The sequence below is a fragment of the Danio aesculapii genome, chromosome 12 (assembly GCF_903798145.1).
Source record: "Danio aesculapii chromosome 12, fDanAes4.1, whole genome shotgun sequence".
Classification (NCBI taxonomy): Eukaryota; Metazoa; Chordata; class Actinopteri; order Cypriniformes; family Danionidae; genus Danio; species Danio aesculapii.
In genome coordinates this window covers 24,348,111-24,365,550 of record NC_079446.1, presented here as the reverse complement: position 1 = coordinate 24,365,550, position 17,440 = coordinate 24,348,111, and the positions used below count along the sequence as shown (strand labels likewise).

The 17,440-nt window shown below is 35.0% G+C and overlaps 1 protein-coding gene across 1 annotated transcript; it reads right to left on the bottom strand.

Annotated features, from left to right (window-relative positions):
• Nucleotides 1–2,174: 2,174 nt before the first annotated feature.
• Nucleotides 2,175–14,480, bottom strand: csnk1e (casein kinase 1, epsilon). Its single transcript, XM_056469669.1, has 11 exons — nt 14,239–14,480; nt 13,663–13,759; nt 13,473–13,583; nt 13,241–13,389; nt 10,856–11,084; nt 10,591–10,761; nt 10,361–10,509; nt 10,071–10,269; nt 5,750–5,886; nt 5,461–5,530; nt 2,175–2,914 (listed from the first exon to the last, which is right to left on the bottom strand). Exons 2-10 carry the CDS (start codon nt 13,736–13,738, stop codon nt 5,498–5,500), a joined length of 1,254 nt encoding a protein of 417 aa, XP_056325644.1. The 5' UTR covers nt 13,739–13,759; nt 14,239–14,480; the 3' UTR covers nt 2,175–2,914; nt 5,461–5,497.
• Between the last annotated feature and the right edge of the window lie 2,960 nt (nt 14,481–17,440).

Genomic DNA, 17,440 nt, shown 5'->3' with positions numbered 1-17,440 from the left:
TTTAATTTGTCAATTGTTCAACACTCAATGGTATCCTATGACATATGATGAGTTTCTTGTACATTTTAACTCCCAAGGAATTTTCTCTTGTTTTCTCTGCAATTAATTCTAATATTGTTTGCCTTATTTGGAGATGTAACTTGGATTCATATGCCCATAATCAGTCTAGCTGATACAATGTATGGTAAAATTTGTTTTTTCAGAGTCCAAAAATAACAAACCTATTCGCTCTCTTTTTTTAAAACCAAGTTGTTTCCAAGCCTAGCTCTAGTACCCAGGCCTAGCTCTAGTACCTATTGGAAAAATTTTGTAAGAATTCCTAAATGGGAAAGTATTTGGTCATTACCTCACAATTTTTTTTTGTTACAAATAAGAGAGAAGAAATATCTTTTAAACTAACTCATAAATTCTATCAGGTTAAACATTTTCTCAGTAAATTTAAAAAGGATATTGATATGATTTGTTCTTTTTGTTCTTTGCATTTGGAAACTGTACCCCACATCTTTGGCATTGCGGTTATGTTAAAAAGCATCGGTATATTGCTTCTGTCTTTATCAAAAAGGTAGTCTTTATTAATACAAGTTTCTGGATATTTTGATAATGATAATTTGAATAACTAAGTTTTTGTTATTACTAAGTATTTGTTACTAATTATTTTATTGATTAAGTTTCATATTCATAAGTGTAAATTTCCAACAAAAAACAGTTTTACTTTGTTTTATAAGGAAGTGAAACATTTATTTTGTACTGTTCAGCATAGTGCTAAAAGAAAGGCTATTAAAACTGTCCATTTTTGCTGTAGTTTCAAAACTTTTGATTCATTGAAATGTCCTGCTTGTTTGCAATTGTAAGAATTTTATTTAATTATTTATACTTATTTAATAATATTTTTGTGTGTGTTTGTTTGATTTATTTATTTTTGCTGTTATTATTATTTACCTTCTATCACCCTGGCATTATTTTGTATACTATATTGTCAGGTATGTGTTGTTTAAAGTGTAAAAAACTTTTTAGGAATTATGCAACACTGAACATTTTTTCAACCCTTTAGCTGCCCCACCAAGAAGAAAAATGCATTTCTTAACCCCACTATCGATAATTACCACACTCAATGCATTTTTTAACACATCCCATAATTTCTAAAATATCAACCTCTACATATATATGTCGGTTTATGGTAAAAGTACCGGAATGAATACATATACAATGAAAAATCAGAAAATATGATGTGTAAGACCAATTTATTTAAAAACATAATGAAAATAAAATATTTTTGAATACTAAATCATCTTTACTTTTTGAAGTATGCCATAAAATGTTCCAGATTCTCATTTAACATGTTTTCTTGTTATATTTTAACGATAAAACCAATATCAAGTGTAATTATGCAACAGGATTACAGTCAAAGTTTTTACTCATGATGTGCAAATTTATTTGTAGCTAAATGTTGTTTAGATAAAACTGTCTGCTATATGATTAACTGTAAATTAGTAATAATTTTGTTATTTATTTATTTAATGCAATAGTACTTATTGCATTATTACTTATTGAAATTTACATATCATTCTGAATGTGCTTCTTGTGTTTTCCCATTGTATAAATTGAATCTAATAATAACTTGTAAGGGGGTGACACGATGGCTCAGTGGTTAGCACTGTCGCCTCACAGCAAGAAAGACGCTTGTTTGAGTCCCGGCTGTGTCAGTTGGCATTTCTGTGTAGAGTCTGCATGCTCTCCCCGCGTTGGTGTGGGTTTTCTCCAGGTGCTCCGGTTTACCCCACAAGTCCAAATGCATGTGGTTTAAGTGAATTGGCTGTAGTGTACGTGTGACTGAGTGTGTATGGATGTTTACCAGTGCTTAGTTGCAGCTGGAAGGGCGTCCACTGTGTGAAACATATGCTGGATAAGTTGGTGGTTCATTCCGCTGTGGCGACCCCTGATGAATAAAGGGACTAAGCCGAAGGAAAACGAATGAATTGACTTGTAAGACAACTCAATCTTAATCATTAATTATTAATAATCCTTAGAATAAAAAACACTAGAATACTAGTAAACAGCTCTGGACATATGTATTTCTAAAATAAAATGAAAACAAACACACTAAACACAATAAATAAATGTTTAAATAAAATGACTTAACAAAAAAAATGCCCAAGCTCAACAAGCCGAAACACTTGTACTTTGATATGTGTGTTTATTTATAAATGAGGTCGTCATGGCTAATGTCAATGCAGGAGTCTCCATTTAAAAGTTTCATTCCACCACATTGTTTAGCTTTGAGAAATATTCAGGCCTTTAATATTAATGCTCAAATTGATCTTTAGGTTAGTTTACTACGGCCGATGCTGACAACAATACCTCCAATGCACAATCATGACACATTCATTGAGTGACGTCTGCAGTCCAAACACCAGTTGGACTGGAAACAACATTCTGGGAAATTGGTTACTTTTGCATATTTAATATTTAACATGTAAAGACGGTTCCACGAAAAACCTCATACGTCAGTATGGTGTCAACATACAACACTTTCTGTGTGTTAAAGTAACAGTGCGAGGGATACATTTGTTACATTCTATCAATATTCATTTGAAACTTTACAGTCGAACAAGCAAGTCCTTTGTTTTTTCCCAGCATTTCAGACAAAACAGAGAACAACCAGAATAACCTTCACCAGGCTGTAGGTAGAAATTCTCTTTTCCACTTCGCGAGAGTCTCGTGATCCTCGTATCCACTGTCCACATGCGTCTGTATCTGCCATGTCTCTTCAACCTGCAGTGCGTGAGGATGGGGGAGCACTTTGTCCATTACAAAAATGTGGTTTCTTGCCTTCTGCTTCTTGCCTCTGTGTCACACTCCCGTTTTACATAGAAAGATGAATATAAATGTTTTAGGGGAGTTGTCAGTTGTAATCCTGTAAAATGAAGCAAAATCATTTACATTAGTATGTGTGGAAAAAACAGAACGTGGAATTTGAAATTGTTTCTGAAATAAGTCTCTTTTGCTCATCAAGGCTGTGTTCTTTAAAGGGCATCTATAATGAAAATCAACTTTTATAAGCTGTTAGGACAGAACTGTGTGCAGGTATAGTGTGTCCACTGTCAAATTGGAGTGATAGAAAGACCATACGTCTCTTTATTAAAATGTCATTAAAAATTTTATTTTTTCAAGATAAAATAGGACCCAATTCCCAGTGATTTTGAGGCCCCCCACAACGTGATGTAGAAGTGCGTTTTTCCACGCCCACTGATTTGAGTGACAGGCACCATGTTTCTATAATAACATGTATACAGGTGTCCACAGAACGTTTTTTTGCAAATAAACTGGGATTAACCTATCCGATCTAACTCTCTGGCATTTATATAAGTTATAAGTTTAAAACATTTTAAAAACAGAGCATGTTTGTCATAATGACGGTAAAATCGCTGTGCAATTCTTAACCACTATAATCACCACGGCCACATGGTGTCAGTAAATGCTACAATGTCAGTGTGTGTGTACCTTGGTGTGTACTGCAAGCGGCATTTGTGTGTGACTCATCATTTCAGAAAAGCTTGAATAAACTCCACCACAAATACATCAAATAAACTTACTTGGTATTTTTGTCTAATGAGCTGCATTTCAGCTTCATCCGTGTCTGTCTCTATCACTGATTGCTGTTTATCTGATGTAACGCATGATGAGAAGCAGACACGCACGTGGGAATGGTGGTCGGGGAAAAGCAGCTCATTTGCATTTAAAGCCACAGGCTACAAAAACAGCTGCAGTATACTCAGACACCAAATGGGCAGATTCTGGAGGCCATAATAAATAATCTGATGGGTATTTTGAGCTGAAACTTTACAAACACATTTTGGAGACACCAAAGGCTTATCTTACATCTTGTAAAAGAGGTAAAATAGGTGCCCTTTAAAAAAAGACAACAGTAATATTATGAAGAATAACTATAATTTAAAAAATATATATAGTGCTCATAGAAAATCCCTATTGTCCTTTTAAATAATTAATTTATTTGTCATAATCATATTCCAAATAAATTTGAAATGTTTTTGTAGCCTCTCCTAACTTGCGCCTTTCTACAACTTAACCCTGAAGATCTTTTGGTCTTCAGGCTGTAATGTGAGTAAAGGTATAGATTTTCACAGGGTATGATGATCTTCTAGGCACTGTATATATAGTTGAAGTCAAAATCATTAGCCCCTCTGTAAAATTTAAAAACTTTTACAAACATTTCCCAAGTTTTAACACATTTCTGAGACTAATTTCTAACAATAATTAATTTATTTAGTTTTTCATGATGACAGTACATAGTATTTTACTAGATATTTTGCAAGATCCTAGTAATGCGCATAAAGAGCAATTTAAAGGCTTCACAAAGTTAATTCATTGTATAACAGTGGTTTATACTGTAGCCAATATTTTAAGGAGCCTAATAACACTGACCTCCAATTGTTTTTTGAAACTGATTTTATTCCAGTCAAACTAAAAGAAATGTATGCATGTATGTATGTATGTATGTATGTATGTATGTATGTATGTATGTATGTATGTATGAATGGTTTAACTTTTTCAACAAATTTCTTTTAATAACTATTTTATAATAACTGATTTATTTTATCATCGCCATGATGACTAAATAATATCTACTAGATATCAAGATACCAGTATAAACTTGGTTAATTGGTTAATTAGGCAAGTTAGGGTAATTAGGCAAGTTATTGTATAATGATGGTTTGTTCTGTAGACGATTGAAAAAAATATTGCTTAAGGAGGTAAAGATACTGACCTTAAAATCGTTTAAAAAATAAAAACTGCTTTTGTTCTAGCCGAAAAAAAACAAACAAGACTTTCTCCAGAAGAAAAAATATTATAGTAAATACTGTGGAAATTTCCTTGCTCTGTTAAACATCATTCATTCATTTTCTTAGTCCCTTTATTAATCTGGGGTCACCACAGCGGAATGAACCACCAACTTATCCAGAATATGTTTTACGCAGCGGATGCCCTTCCTTCCGCAACCCATCTCTGGGAAGCATCCATACACACTCATTCACACTCAATACACTACGGACAATTTAGCCTACCCAATTCACCTGTAACACATGTGTTTGGACAGTGGGGGAAATCGGAGCACCCGAAGGAAACACATGCAAACACGGGGAGAACATGTAAACTCCACACAGAAATGCCAACTGAACCAGCCGAGGCTCGAACCAGCGATCTTCTTGCTTTGAGACGACAGCACTACCTACTGCGCCACCGCGTCACCCTCTGTTAAACATAATTTGGGAAATATTTGAAAAAGAAAAAAACTAAGAGCTAATCATTTTGACTTCAACTGTGTATAAATTGATTTTAATTATCATTTTAAAATCAAAACAATTCTCATCATACAAGATGTGTTTTCAAGTAACTGCATTTGTGTTAAAATATATAAATAAATAAAAAATAATAACTAACCGCCTAAAAACAGTAAATGACAGAGAAGTTGCAGAGCTCATTTCCCCATGTGTTCGAATGGAACGCTGACCTGTGTGAGAGAGACAGAGAGAGGTCTGAACAAAAGTAGTTATTTTCCAACTATGGATGTCATTAAATACCATCAACTGTTTGTCTTCCAACATTCTTCAAAATGTCTTTATTTGTGTGCAACATAAGAAACTCAAACTCTTTTTTTGATTGAACTAAAGTGAGGTACTTTTTTGGTGAACTAGCCCTTTAAGCAAAGCAGCATTGTGTGAATGGAGACCTGTGGGGGAGTGATGCGGATCTGATCATGACGGAGTGGGAGATCAGGGGAGGCGTTGGCAGGAGCGCCGCGGTGCAGCCGTAAACACACTCTCCTTTCCCGCTCGGCTCCTCGGCCTGCTCTCGGCGATGCGTTTCCTGAAAGACAAAACAACATGTAGGCTGTATGTACTGATTTCAGATACTAACAGCACAGAAGGTCACGAGGATACGCTTTCATAAGGAAGATGAACCACATACTTCAAAAATAACCTGCTTATAAATAGAACAGACATCAATAACACCTCCAGTCATCGTTAAAGAGTGGCTTCACTCAAAAAACACTCACCCTGATTTCACTTCAAACACAGAAGACCTTTGTTCCTTTTCAGGACACAAATGAAGATCATTTAAAAACTGAGAGATATCTGTCTGTCCATTGAAAGTCTGTTTACCCAAAATTCTGATACTCAAATAAATCCACAGGAATCTTGAATTTTGGATAAACAGAATTAATTGAGCCTTCAAATCTGCTCACTGAAACTCCATTGAGAAAACAAAATTGGTTAATTCTTGTGTGTCACGCAGCAGTGTTTTGTGTGTTTGTGATGCTGCACTGATATTATAAGTCTTTTTTAAATATGTTCATCATATAATGTGGTCTTGTCTCTTTAGAACACCTAGATTAAACTGCTTGACTGATATATATTTAAAAATCTAAGCGTCAGATGTTTGGGTAAATAGACTATTAAAGGAATGAGTGTTTTAATCACTCAGACTTAAAATAATAATAATAATTTGTGTTCTGATGAGAGATCTAAAATGTCTTATAGGTTTGGATTGATATTTTGGTGACTAAGGTCCAATCCCAAATCTACCACTTAGCCCTTAGTAAGGAGGTGCACAAATGTAGGTATTTTTGGCATTATTATAAATTTTTACAACAAACAAGCATATGTTTTAATACATTCATAACGGTGTTTGTGTTTTATGGTAATGCTTTAAAAAAGTCTATAATCCATAATAACAACTGCATAGTAGTCCCACAACATATTTTTAAATCTGTTACTCGATGACACTCGAATACCCTGTCAGAAAAGTCTAGTGGCTGGGAATGACCTTTTTACGGTGTCTGGTATAAAATTAATGTTGTTTTCTAGAGATTACAGAGATGAATATGGCCACAGTGTAAATACACAGTACACCTAGGAGCTTATTGCCACATTATATCGCTATGATAACATGATATTGTCGCCTTCAGTGATTTCCTGAAGATAAATACCAAAAACGTAACACAACTAAAGTAACTCCAGCAGTCGCCATCATTGATCTCATATGATACAAGAGCTTGCGGCAAAATATGATAACATGTACAGGTGTTTAGTGCTGTCCTATTTCTTCCATTTTGAAGCCCTTCCCCTGCACATTCTGTTTCAACGGGCAAGGGGAAGGGGCAAAAAAATTAAATTGGTATTGAACCTAAATGATGCAAATTCATAACACACCATCAGACAGCGAATGACAAAGACAATCTCTTTTTATATTATGTACAGTGTTAGAGGGTAGTTCACTCCGCTGTGGCTACCCCTGTTAAATCTGTGACTAAGCCAAAGGAAAGTGAGAGAGTATTATAGTATATCACTATGGCTCAACAAACCTCCATTTGATCATGTTGATCATTAGCAAAAAACCAAGACAGGCGTTTAACAGGACTAACACGATGATCGGTTATATCCTGTAGTGTGCAGTAGTGACGAGAGAAAAATGAATTACTGTTTTGAAGCATCTGAAACACCATAAGATAGTGACACATGGTGGTCAAAACGGTGTAAATGCAACAAATATTGAGGAAAAACATACATTCGATTTTTTTTTAAAATTTAAACATATTGCAAACTTTACATTTTAACTTATATATTGTTTGTTCCATGGTGGGCTCAGCTAAACAGAAAGAGATTAATAACTAATGTTGTTCCTTTTAATTTTACAAATGCCTCATTAAAATGTATGCAAACAATTTAAAACTGGTAAAACCACTGAAACCAGTTCAGTGATTTGCCACCGGGGTGATCTGAGCGAACTAGCACAATTCATGTGGATTTCACGAAGAATTTAATTTTCAAAAAGTTTGGAAACAGATATGATGTAACCCCAATATTGAATCATGTGACCCTGCCACTGAAACAAAAGATTCAGAAAGATTTTGAATCATCACGACATACATTCAGCTGCAAGCCCGCCAGTCCCACACATGTTTTAGGCTACTAGATCCAGGCCGGACATAGCATATATGGGTAAAGACAGAGCAGTCATGGTTTAATATCTTTAAATGAGCTATCCTGAAAATGTTGACATAAATTATACGTACAGTTATTACAAAATACTACTAATAATATTTTTTAAAACTGATATTCATTTTGATGGATGTAATGAAGCATTCAATTTTTCACTGTAGCTGATGAGATATTTACTTTATGTTTGTTCAACCTGTTGTGTTTTAATAACGTCTACACCTACTTCAACCCTTAACATACCCATGAAAAAACAGTATTTATTATTGTACTGCAACACAAAAATGACACTGTGTGTACAGTATGTGCACATTCCGATTAGCCGCAGATGTAGGCTATACTTCTAGCCATAATCAGCCTGCTTCCGGTAGAAGTCACTCCCACTTGAAAATCTGGATCTAGTGGTCTGAATCTAGTGTGGCCTCTGCAGGTGGATATTACACAATCAGCCAGCCAACAACAAAAAAGAAGGAAGTAGGAACCATTTTTAAAATAAAATATATAATCTTCCAAAAGTAAACATTATTCACTTGCCATAAATAAATAAAAACCAATAAAATGTATATATTATAGTTTCATATTTTAGTTTAATCTGCTTTTGGTGATTTATAATACCTGATCATGACGTTCATTTATACCTGAATAATTTGGCCTAAATCAAGAGTTGAGAGTTTGTGCGAAGCTGTCTTATTCTGATGTTGCTGATGTTACTATATGATACACTATATAACTACAGCAATGATTCATTTTAGCAATAGTTTGCTCACATAAAAGTGGAAGAATGCTGTGGGCTCAGCAGAGCTCCACACACACCATTGCTTGATGTCGCCACTCATATTTGTGGTGCCGTTGGCATTAAAAGGATAGTTCACCAAAATAATAAAATAACATCTTCACTATTTACTCACACATCCAATGGTTTTAAAGTTGTATGTATTTTTTTAACAAAACAAAACAAAACAAAACAAAACAAAACAAAGCAAAACAAAACAAGACAAAACAAAACAAAACAAAACAAAACAAAACAAAACAAAACAAAACAAAACAAAACAAAACAAAACAAAACAAAACAAAACAAAACACAAAACAAAACAAAACAAAACAAAACAAAACACAAAACAAAGCAAAGCAAAGCAAAACAAAACAAAACAAGACACTCTGAAGAATGTTGTAAAAAAAGCAGCCACTGACATCAATAGAAAGAACAAAAAAACAATAGACGTCAATAGCTGCTGGTTCCTTTGTGTTAAACAGAGGAAAGAAATTAAAACAGGTTTGAAAGAAGTGAAGGCTGAGTAAATGATGGCAGAATTTACATTTTTGAGTGAACTATCTCTTTAATCCACATGTGCTGTAACAGCGCCATAACAGCCATAACAAATAAAGAGAGTTCAGTTATTTTGTAAAATATGCAGTCAGTACCACAGCTTCCTAAGTCTAAATAGGATACAGCTGCAGATACCCACATCAATATAGCATCATTTTTGTAACACTGTAAAACAATAATTAATATTTTTACAGTACTGTGATGGTTGGGTTTAGGGTTGGGTGAAGGTAGGCATTAATAAAATACAATTTATTGGGTAATTTAATAAATAACATATATAATACTCAATACAACTACTGTTTTTACATTACTGTGTTGGGTTTAGGGTTGGGGTGGACGTTAATAAAATACAATAAATGTGAAATGATAGTTAATAAATTTTATAAATAATTCTCGTTAACTTCCAGCCGCAACTGTATCTGATCTAGCAACAACCCCTATATACACAGAGTATGTGGGATTGCATTTTTCAAAAGCGAAAGTGCAAGTGAAAAAGTACTGCGCATTCAAAAGCAATTCTTCACCCTGCATATTCACACAGCAGCTCCGTCATGTCCACATTACAGCACTGCACAATATTATTACATTTATTATAATACATGTTATAAACACGGGGCATTCCACCAACATCAGAAGATACAGAAATCCATATTTATAGAGAAATACCATATCCCTGCATGCATCTGTTTGCATTGGATTCAATGCGAGTTAGCCTTGAGACTCACCAGACTGAGGTACACGGGAGGCAGGCGTAGAGCTGGGAGGGTCCGGGCCATTGCGGACCCTGTTAGGAGCTGGGAGGTTTGGGCCAGACGGCAAAGCACGAGCTGCAGAACCCGGTGGTCCACCTCCAGTCCTCTCATCCCTATCTTCTCCCTCTCCTCTCTGCTCCTTCTCTTTCTCCTCAGCTGTTCTGCTAGAGCCCTGACACAGATAGAAAAAAGCCACAACGTGAGTAACAGAATGCAGATTTGAACTGCGCTGCTTTAAATAATGCATTGTTTAAAAAGCATACAAATTTCAGCATGTTCCAGTCAAACACATAGTCGTAGGAAAATCCCTGTCTATGGAAAAGGTTCCTGAACAGCTGTCTCAAGTAGGAGTAGTCAGGCTTGTCATCGAATCGGAGTGAGCGGCAGAAGTTCATGTAGGTTGAAAATTCCGCTAGAAACGTACAAATGAAGTGTTAAATGAGACATTACGTTTTATATTTATTTGATACATTTTATAGCCAAACACACTTACAGGGAAAGCCCTTGCAAAGAACCTCAATGGGGGTTGACATCTTTTTCTCACTGATTCGCTCGTACTTCTGTCTTTTAGTGGCTGCTTTCAGGCCTTGCCAGGGAAGAGAACCCAAGTTGAAGTACATGAGAACATAGCCAAGGGATTCGAGATCATCCCGTCGAGATTGCTCTGTGGAAGTACAAGGTAAATTTAGACTAACCCAAAATAAAGAGTCCATTTTTATCAGCAGGATGCATTTTCAGTGGCCTTCGAGTGACCTTACCAATGCCCAAATGAGTGTTAATGGAGGCGTAGCGGGCAGTGCCAGTCAGGTTCTTATTCTCACGATAGGGGATGTGCTGATGTGTGCGGGCGTCACGGTACTTTTTGGCCAAGCCGAAGTCTATGATGTAGACTAGGTTTCCCTTCTTGCCAAGCCCCATCAGGAAATTATCCGGTTTAATGTCTCTGTGAATAAAGTTCTTGGAGTGGATGTATTCAATTCGGCTAATCTGGAAAGAATAACCATCAAACAAATTAGGCAACAAAAGCAAATAGCAGGGTTCCCATTCTAAGCCAATTGTCAAATTCCTGACTAAAATACTTTTTTTCACGACCTATAATAAGCACAGAGCGGATAAAAAGGAAACTTTATCTTTTATCATATGGTGTCACATCATATCTGTTTAGGATCCTGATGCTAAAGCACAAAACAAAGCTACACTATAGAAGTTAGATTAAATTGCAGTATTATCAAAGGCCTTGTCAATCTTTTCAATAAGCCTATTACATTAATCAGTGATTCCTTTAGACAAATCTAAGAGTTTAAATAATTAAACAGGTGGTAGAGGTTAAAAAATGGTAGAAGTTAACAGTAATTAGCTCACAACTACTAATTAGTAGGCCCACACGGAATCTGCGTGCGCAGAAATCCGCAGATTTTTAGCCCATTATTGAGTCTATTTATTTACTTGTGTAAATGTGTATAAATTTATATTTATTCCGTTTTTTAATTAATTACAGTAATATTATTGACTAATATGAAAGTGTTCATTTAATTTATTTACAATACAGTTTGTAAAGTAATATTTTCTGTCTTTTAGTGGATATATTATATGATAGACTTGCTTTGTTTACCAAATAAGTGGATCTAGATGGATATGCGTTGTAATCATTAAATAAAAGTTAAAAAGCTATTATTTTCTATTTCATATATTAAGCCTTTAGTGATGATACTCCAAAAATAATTCCGCATAAATCGGCAGATTTTTAACAAAATTCTCTGCAGAAATAGCAAAAAAAGTCCACAGATTCTGTCTAGTCCTACTAATTAGCTACATTTCAATTTTTTTAGTGACAACTTTTATGTTACCCAATATAGGCTACACTTTAGAATGATATAATTTAGAACTAGCTAGCTAACATTATGACTACAAACAACTTTTTCACCTGTGTGACCAAGATTTTACCCAATATACAGCCTGGTGACAACATTGGACTTAAGTAATTGCATTGACAAGTGCAAAAGGAATAAATAGGCACTGAAAAATAAGCAAACTATGAATAGGCAAAACACATGAAGGAACATGCAAAAAAAAGGTACATTTCAATAAAAGCAAAGTAAAATTTAAACTGAAAAACTAAATTAATTGATATTCTACGACTTGAACAAATAAAATTCTGGACTAGCCTTTTTAAAATCACATGATATTGCAGAAAATCCATGACTCATGAGAACCCTGAAAAACATCATTTCTGCAGCCAGACATCTTAATAATCAGATTTCTAGTATTTTATATATGTATCATTGTATCATGCACCAGTTATGCTATGATATGTGTCTTTCAGTTCATTACATGTTTATCAAATCAATACATATTATGTATATTCATTTTTCATTCAATCATTTTCATTTGGCTTAGTCCCTGATTTATCAGGGGTCACCACAGTGGAATGAACTGACAACTTATCCAGCATATGTTTTACACAACGGATGTTCCAGTTGCAACCCAGTACTGGGAAATATATTCATTTTTATGAATCAACATTACTTTATATCCTGATACTGGTATTTCAATCTAAGCTGATGTGTGCTTAAAACTTCACTAGAAGCTATGCATCGCACCTCCAATCCAGTCATCACAGTACACTGTTTTGTTACTAACAACAACAAAACATGATTTTCAAATTTAGTCTATTTTACAACAATTTTTTACCTTTTTTACACAATTTCTGCCACTCTTTATGAGGCTATGCGATTTCAAACATCATGAACATCTCATGTAATCAAGCAATCGTTCCGTAAACATACCAAATTTCAAAACCAAGGTAAATAATCTGTCATCTTTGTGAAAAGTTACACCTTTATGAATTATGTTTTATATAGTGAAAACCTGCAACTGGCCAAAGGGCATTGAAGGTGGCTGCCATGGCATTGTTATATAGTTGTTATGTTGTTGTGACACAAAATTAAAAGTATTATTTAATATAAATCTACAGGATTTTGCCCATTTTACCCACCAACTTTTCTGACTTACAAAGTAACCGCACAATTATTCAATAAGACACAAGACATCACGTCTGTAACAAACTGGTGCAGGTCAAGAAATTCTTTCAGACAACTAACCACAAGTTTACACAAAAACAAATGCATATTCAAAGCAAATACCATCTGGTCTGCCAGCAGCAGGACAGTTTTAAGTGTGAATTTCCTTGAGCAGAAGTTGAACAGGTCCTCCAAGCTCGGACCCAGAAGCTCCATCACCATGACATTGTAGTCCCCTTCAGCACCACACCATTTGATGGAGGGAATACCCACTGCATTCAGGGAAAATTAAAGACACATTTCTCAAAACCAATTCTCAGCATCATGAAGAAAAACAGAGGGAATGTTATCTCACCTCCACCCTGCATCATCTTATAAAACTTGCTCTCAATATGTAATTGTGGATGTTTAGTCTTCACGCTCTCCAACTTAATGGCTACCTCTTCTCCAGATGTGATGTTTGCACCTGCAAGATGTGATTTTTACAGCATCAGCACACAAAAAACCTATATCAGCAGCCATTTCAAGTAAATAACAGGTTTTACCCAAGTAAATATCACCAAAGGAGCCACTTCCGATCTTTCGCCCGAGGCGATATTTACTCCCAACACGCAACTCCATGATCTCTTCCTCACAGTCAGCCTTAAAATCATGCAAGACATTAATATGATGCAGATAAAAAAAACAATAGTCTTCTTTGACAATCACAAGAGTTCATTTCAGCAGCATTCAGAAAAGCTGCACTGGCAGTCATGCATCTAACATCTGACATCTGAGTCATGTGATGTGATCCAAACACAGTTGCTGTTCATTTGCAACGAACTTGTAACGAACAGGTTAATATTTAATCATAGCATCATCGCAGATCATATAAAGCTATAAAATACGGAATCTATTCAGCAATGAAGCATTTAGGTCGGCGTTTTACGTCGTTCGCACAGCTGAACAGACGAGAGGAAATCTGTCTTCAGCGTTTTTCAGCCAATTTTGTAGCAGCCGCACCCAAGACCGCGTTGATCCCGAGCTTTCACAAATTGTAGGTGACGTTAACATCTATCCGGGACAGCTAAATGAATCTAAACACTCGTGTCCTGAAATGACCTTTAAAACATCTTTCTTACCTAACGTGAGGGTGGTGGAAAAGTGGGGCTGGTTGACAGGCTTGCGCTCGTAAGACAGGACCCTGGACAGCGAAGAGTGCAAGCGAATTTGTAAACGTCTCATCACAAATGTAATCCCAACCTCTGCTTTTCCTCCTCAGGTTTTCAAATCCTCGATTTCATTTCTCAGCACGAGGATTGACCTACTTGCATTAGCGGGCTAGCGAGCGGCAGCCTCCCTTGTTTGTATCGCAGCGCACTTCTCACAGAAATGATGTCATTCACAAACTAGCGGAAGGACCCGGATCACTTCAAGGGGCCGCGCGCTTGACGTGTGTACGCAGCCTCATCCCCCCGTCCACACTGCTCGTACACAAGACACGCACGCGACCCACTACAACACTCAGCGAAGAGAAATATCATTATAATAGCATAAATATATTCATTAGAAAACTGTCAACGAGGAAACACGAATTTGCCGTTTAAAAATTAAGATAATTTTCCTAGCCTTACTCTGGTGCTGGTTTTTCATTTTAAAATGGTTCCATGGATTTTAATATTTCATATATTTAATGTTTTAACAAGTAGACGTGAATTATGTAGTCGTCAGAGAGTCATTATTGCGAAATACGTCATCTTTTAACGGATTGTTCTCCCAAAAATGAAAATGTAGGCCACTCACCAAACATTTGTGAGTTTCTTTTTTCTGTTGAACACAAAATTAGACATTTTTTAAGAATTTTGGTAAGCAGTGAAATGTTACCTAATATCCCACACTGCTAAGAGTCATTTCCACACAAAATAAACACAAAAGAAAACAGACAGCAGTGAAAAAAGAAAGCTTATGATCAGAGCAATATGGATGTTTTTCACAAACTCTGCAATTCACCAACATCGTGTCCTTAAAAGAGGTACTTAAATTATGCTGTAATGAGTTAGAGGATTTGTTCTCTATATATAGTTGAAGTCAGAACTATTAGCCCCCCTGAATTATTACTAACCTGTATATTTGCCCCCAATTTCTGTTTCACGGAGAGAAGATTTTTTCAATACATTTCTAAAATAGTTCTAATAACTGATTTCTTTTATCTTTGCCATGACAGTGCATAATATTTTACTAGATATGTTTCAAGATGGTAGTATTCAGCTTAAAGGGCCATTTAAAGGCTTAACTAGTTTAATTAGGCAAGTTATTGTATAACAATGGTTTGTTCTGTAGACTATCGAAAGAAATATAGCTTAAAGGGGCTAATAATTTTCACCTCAAAATGGTTTTTAAAAAATTAAAAACTGCTTTTATTCTAGCTGAAATAAAACAAGTAAGACTTTTTCCAGAAGATAAAATATTATCAGACATACTGTGAAAATTTCCTTACTCTAATAAACATTTCAGAAATATATACATTTAAAAAAAAAAAGGAAAAAAATATATTTCATGGATTTAGCAGAGCAAGAATTTATTCCTTTCTTTGTATGGCACTAAAATTATATTCCAGGATTTCTGCATTATCTTTAACATTGTAAGCATATTTTATTTTATTTATATTATTCATAGACAGCCTATTAAGTCAGGATTTTTCCTGGTTTTGTTTTAAGGTAATAAAAATGGCAATTAATAAATGAACATTGCTGCACATAACACTTAAATATGGCAGTCTTCACTAGTGGTTCTCAACCCTGGGCTCCAAGACCCACTAGAATACCTCAAAATGACTTATGAAAGCATAAACGCAAGCATCAAAACAATTCGTCACAACTCACTCATCAACAAAAGATTTTCATTCTTTGAGAAACCAATTTCTACTGTCACGGCAAATCTGGGTATTCAAAAAAGTGCGATCAGGACAAATCTAATATTAAAAACTTTTATAAATAAAAACCAAGATGTTATTTCAAAGAACACGTTTGTTCTTAAAGTGGTTCATAACAGACACACATACATACAATTAAAATGTAAAATTAAGACTTTCAAATATTTGTATGTATTGGTCTACTTGCTTTTATTGGCATCCCAGCATCTATGGCTATTTTTGAAGCCATAATCAATCATGTATTTAAAAACAAATCAATGGTTGCAACAGTAGCAATGAGAATCAACAGACAACCAACTCACATCATTATAACAAACATTATGTAAGATTTCAAATAGTACATTCCAACTGAATGATTTATAGACAGTCTGACCAAAAATGACATGTTGTTAGTATTTCACTTTTTTAATTAACTTATCCAGACATATTATTCTGGAATAACAAATTTGGCATCTTGCGTAAAAGTGGTAACGTCCACAAAATATCTTCTTAAAAAATGTTCATACATGATTGGATTGACATCATATTGCTTATTATTATTATAATTAATACAGTTGGCCGAGTTAATTTGTCATTGTGTGTGAGTGTGTGTGTATGTCTATTTATAGAGGGCAGCCTGTTTATTAAAAATAGTTGATTACAACCTAAAATCCAAAATATTAAAAATATGCAATGCACACTTATTTGTGTATGATGGAAGTCAAAAAGGTTGAGAACCACTAGTCTAAAATCTTTCTTAAACACTTAATAGACTCTTCTGGCTCTTGTCATCAGAAAGACTTTTTCAGAGTATTAGAGCCGGCTCGACTAGACTACTTTCTTCCCACAAGCTGTCAGAGCGCTCAACGCTAATCATTTTACACCCCTCTGAAATCTTTTCCCTCCTCCCCACCACACCAAAACCTGAAAACATTATGCAATTCTAATTCTATTCAATTCTGATTGTACCTCACACAGGTGAGTGGGGTTGACAAACAACCTGTAGAAGTCCCTCTTTCATCTCTGATACTTTAACTGACAGTTGCACCGGTTCTGCACAAGACACTTTCTATCAAATCACTCCATGTCCTTATTAAAAAACATTGTGCATTTACGAAGTGTGCTTCAAACAGGTGAGTGGGCTTGACAAACCATCTGTAAAAACACTCTTCTCTCTATGTGCACCAAACACTTCTTAAACTCCTTACTCTAGCACTTAATTCTTGAAGCACTAAGAGTTCCTTTGTATAACTAGCACTTCTTGTGTATACTGCCTCGTATTGTTAAATCGTTGAATACCTCATCGAGTATGTTTACATGAGACATCAATAATCTGATCTTAATACGATTAAGACAATATCTGAATATAAGTCTACCATGTAAACAGCAATTTTGATTAATTTAATGCGATTATGGTCATAATCGAACTAAAC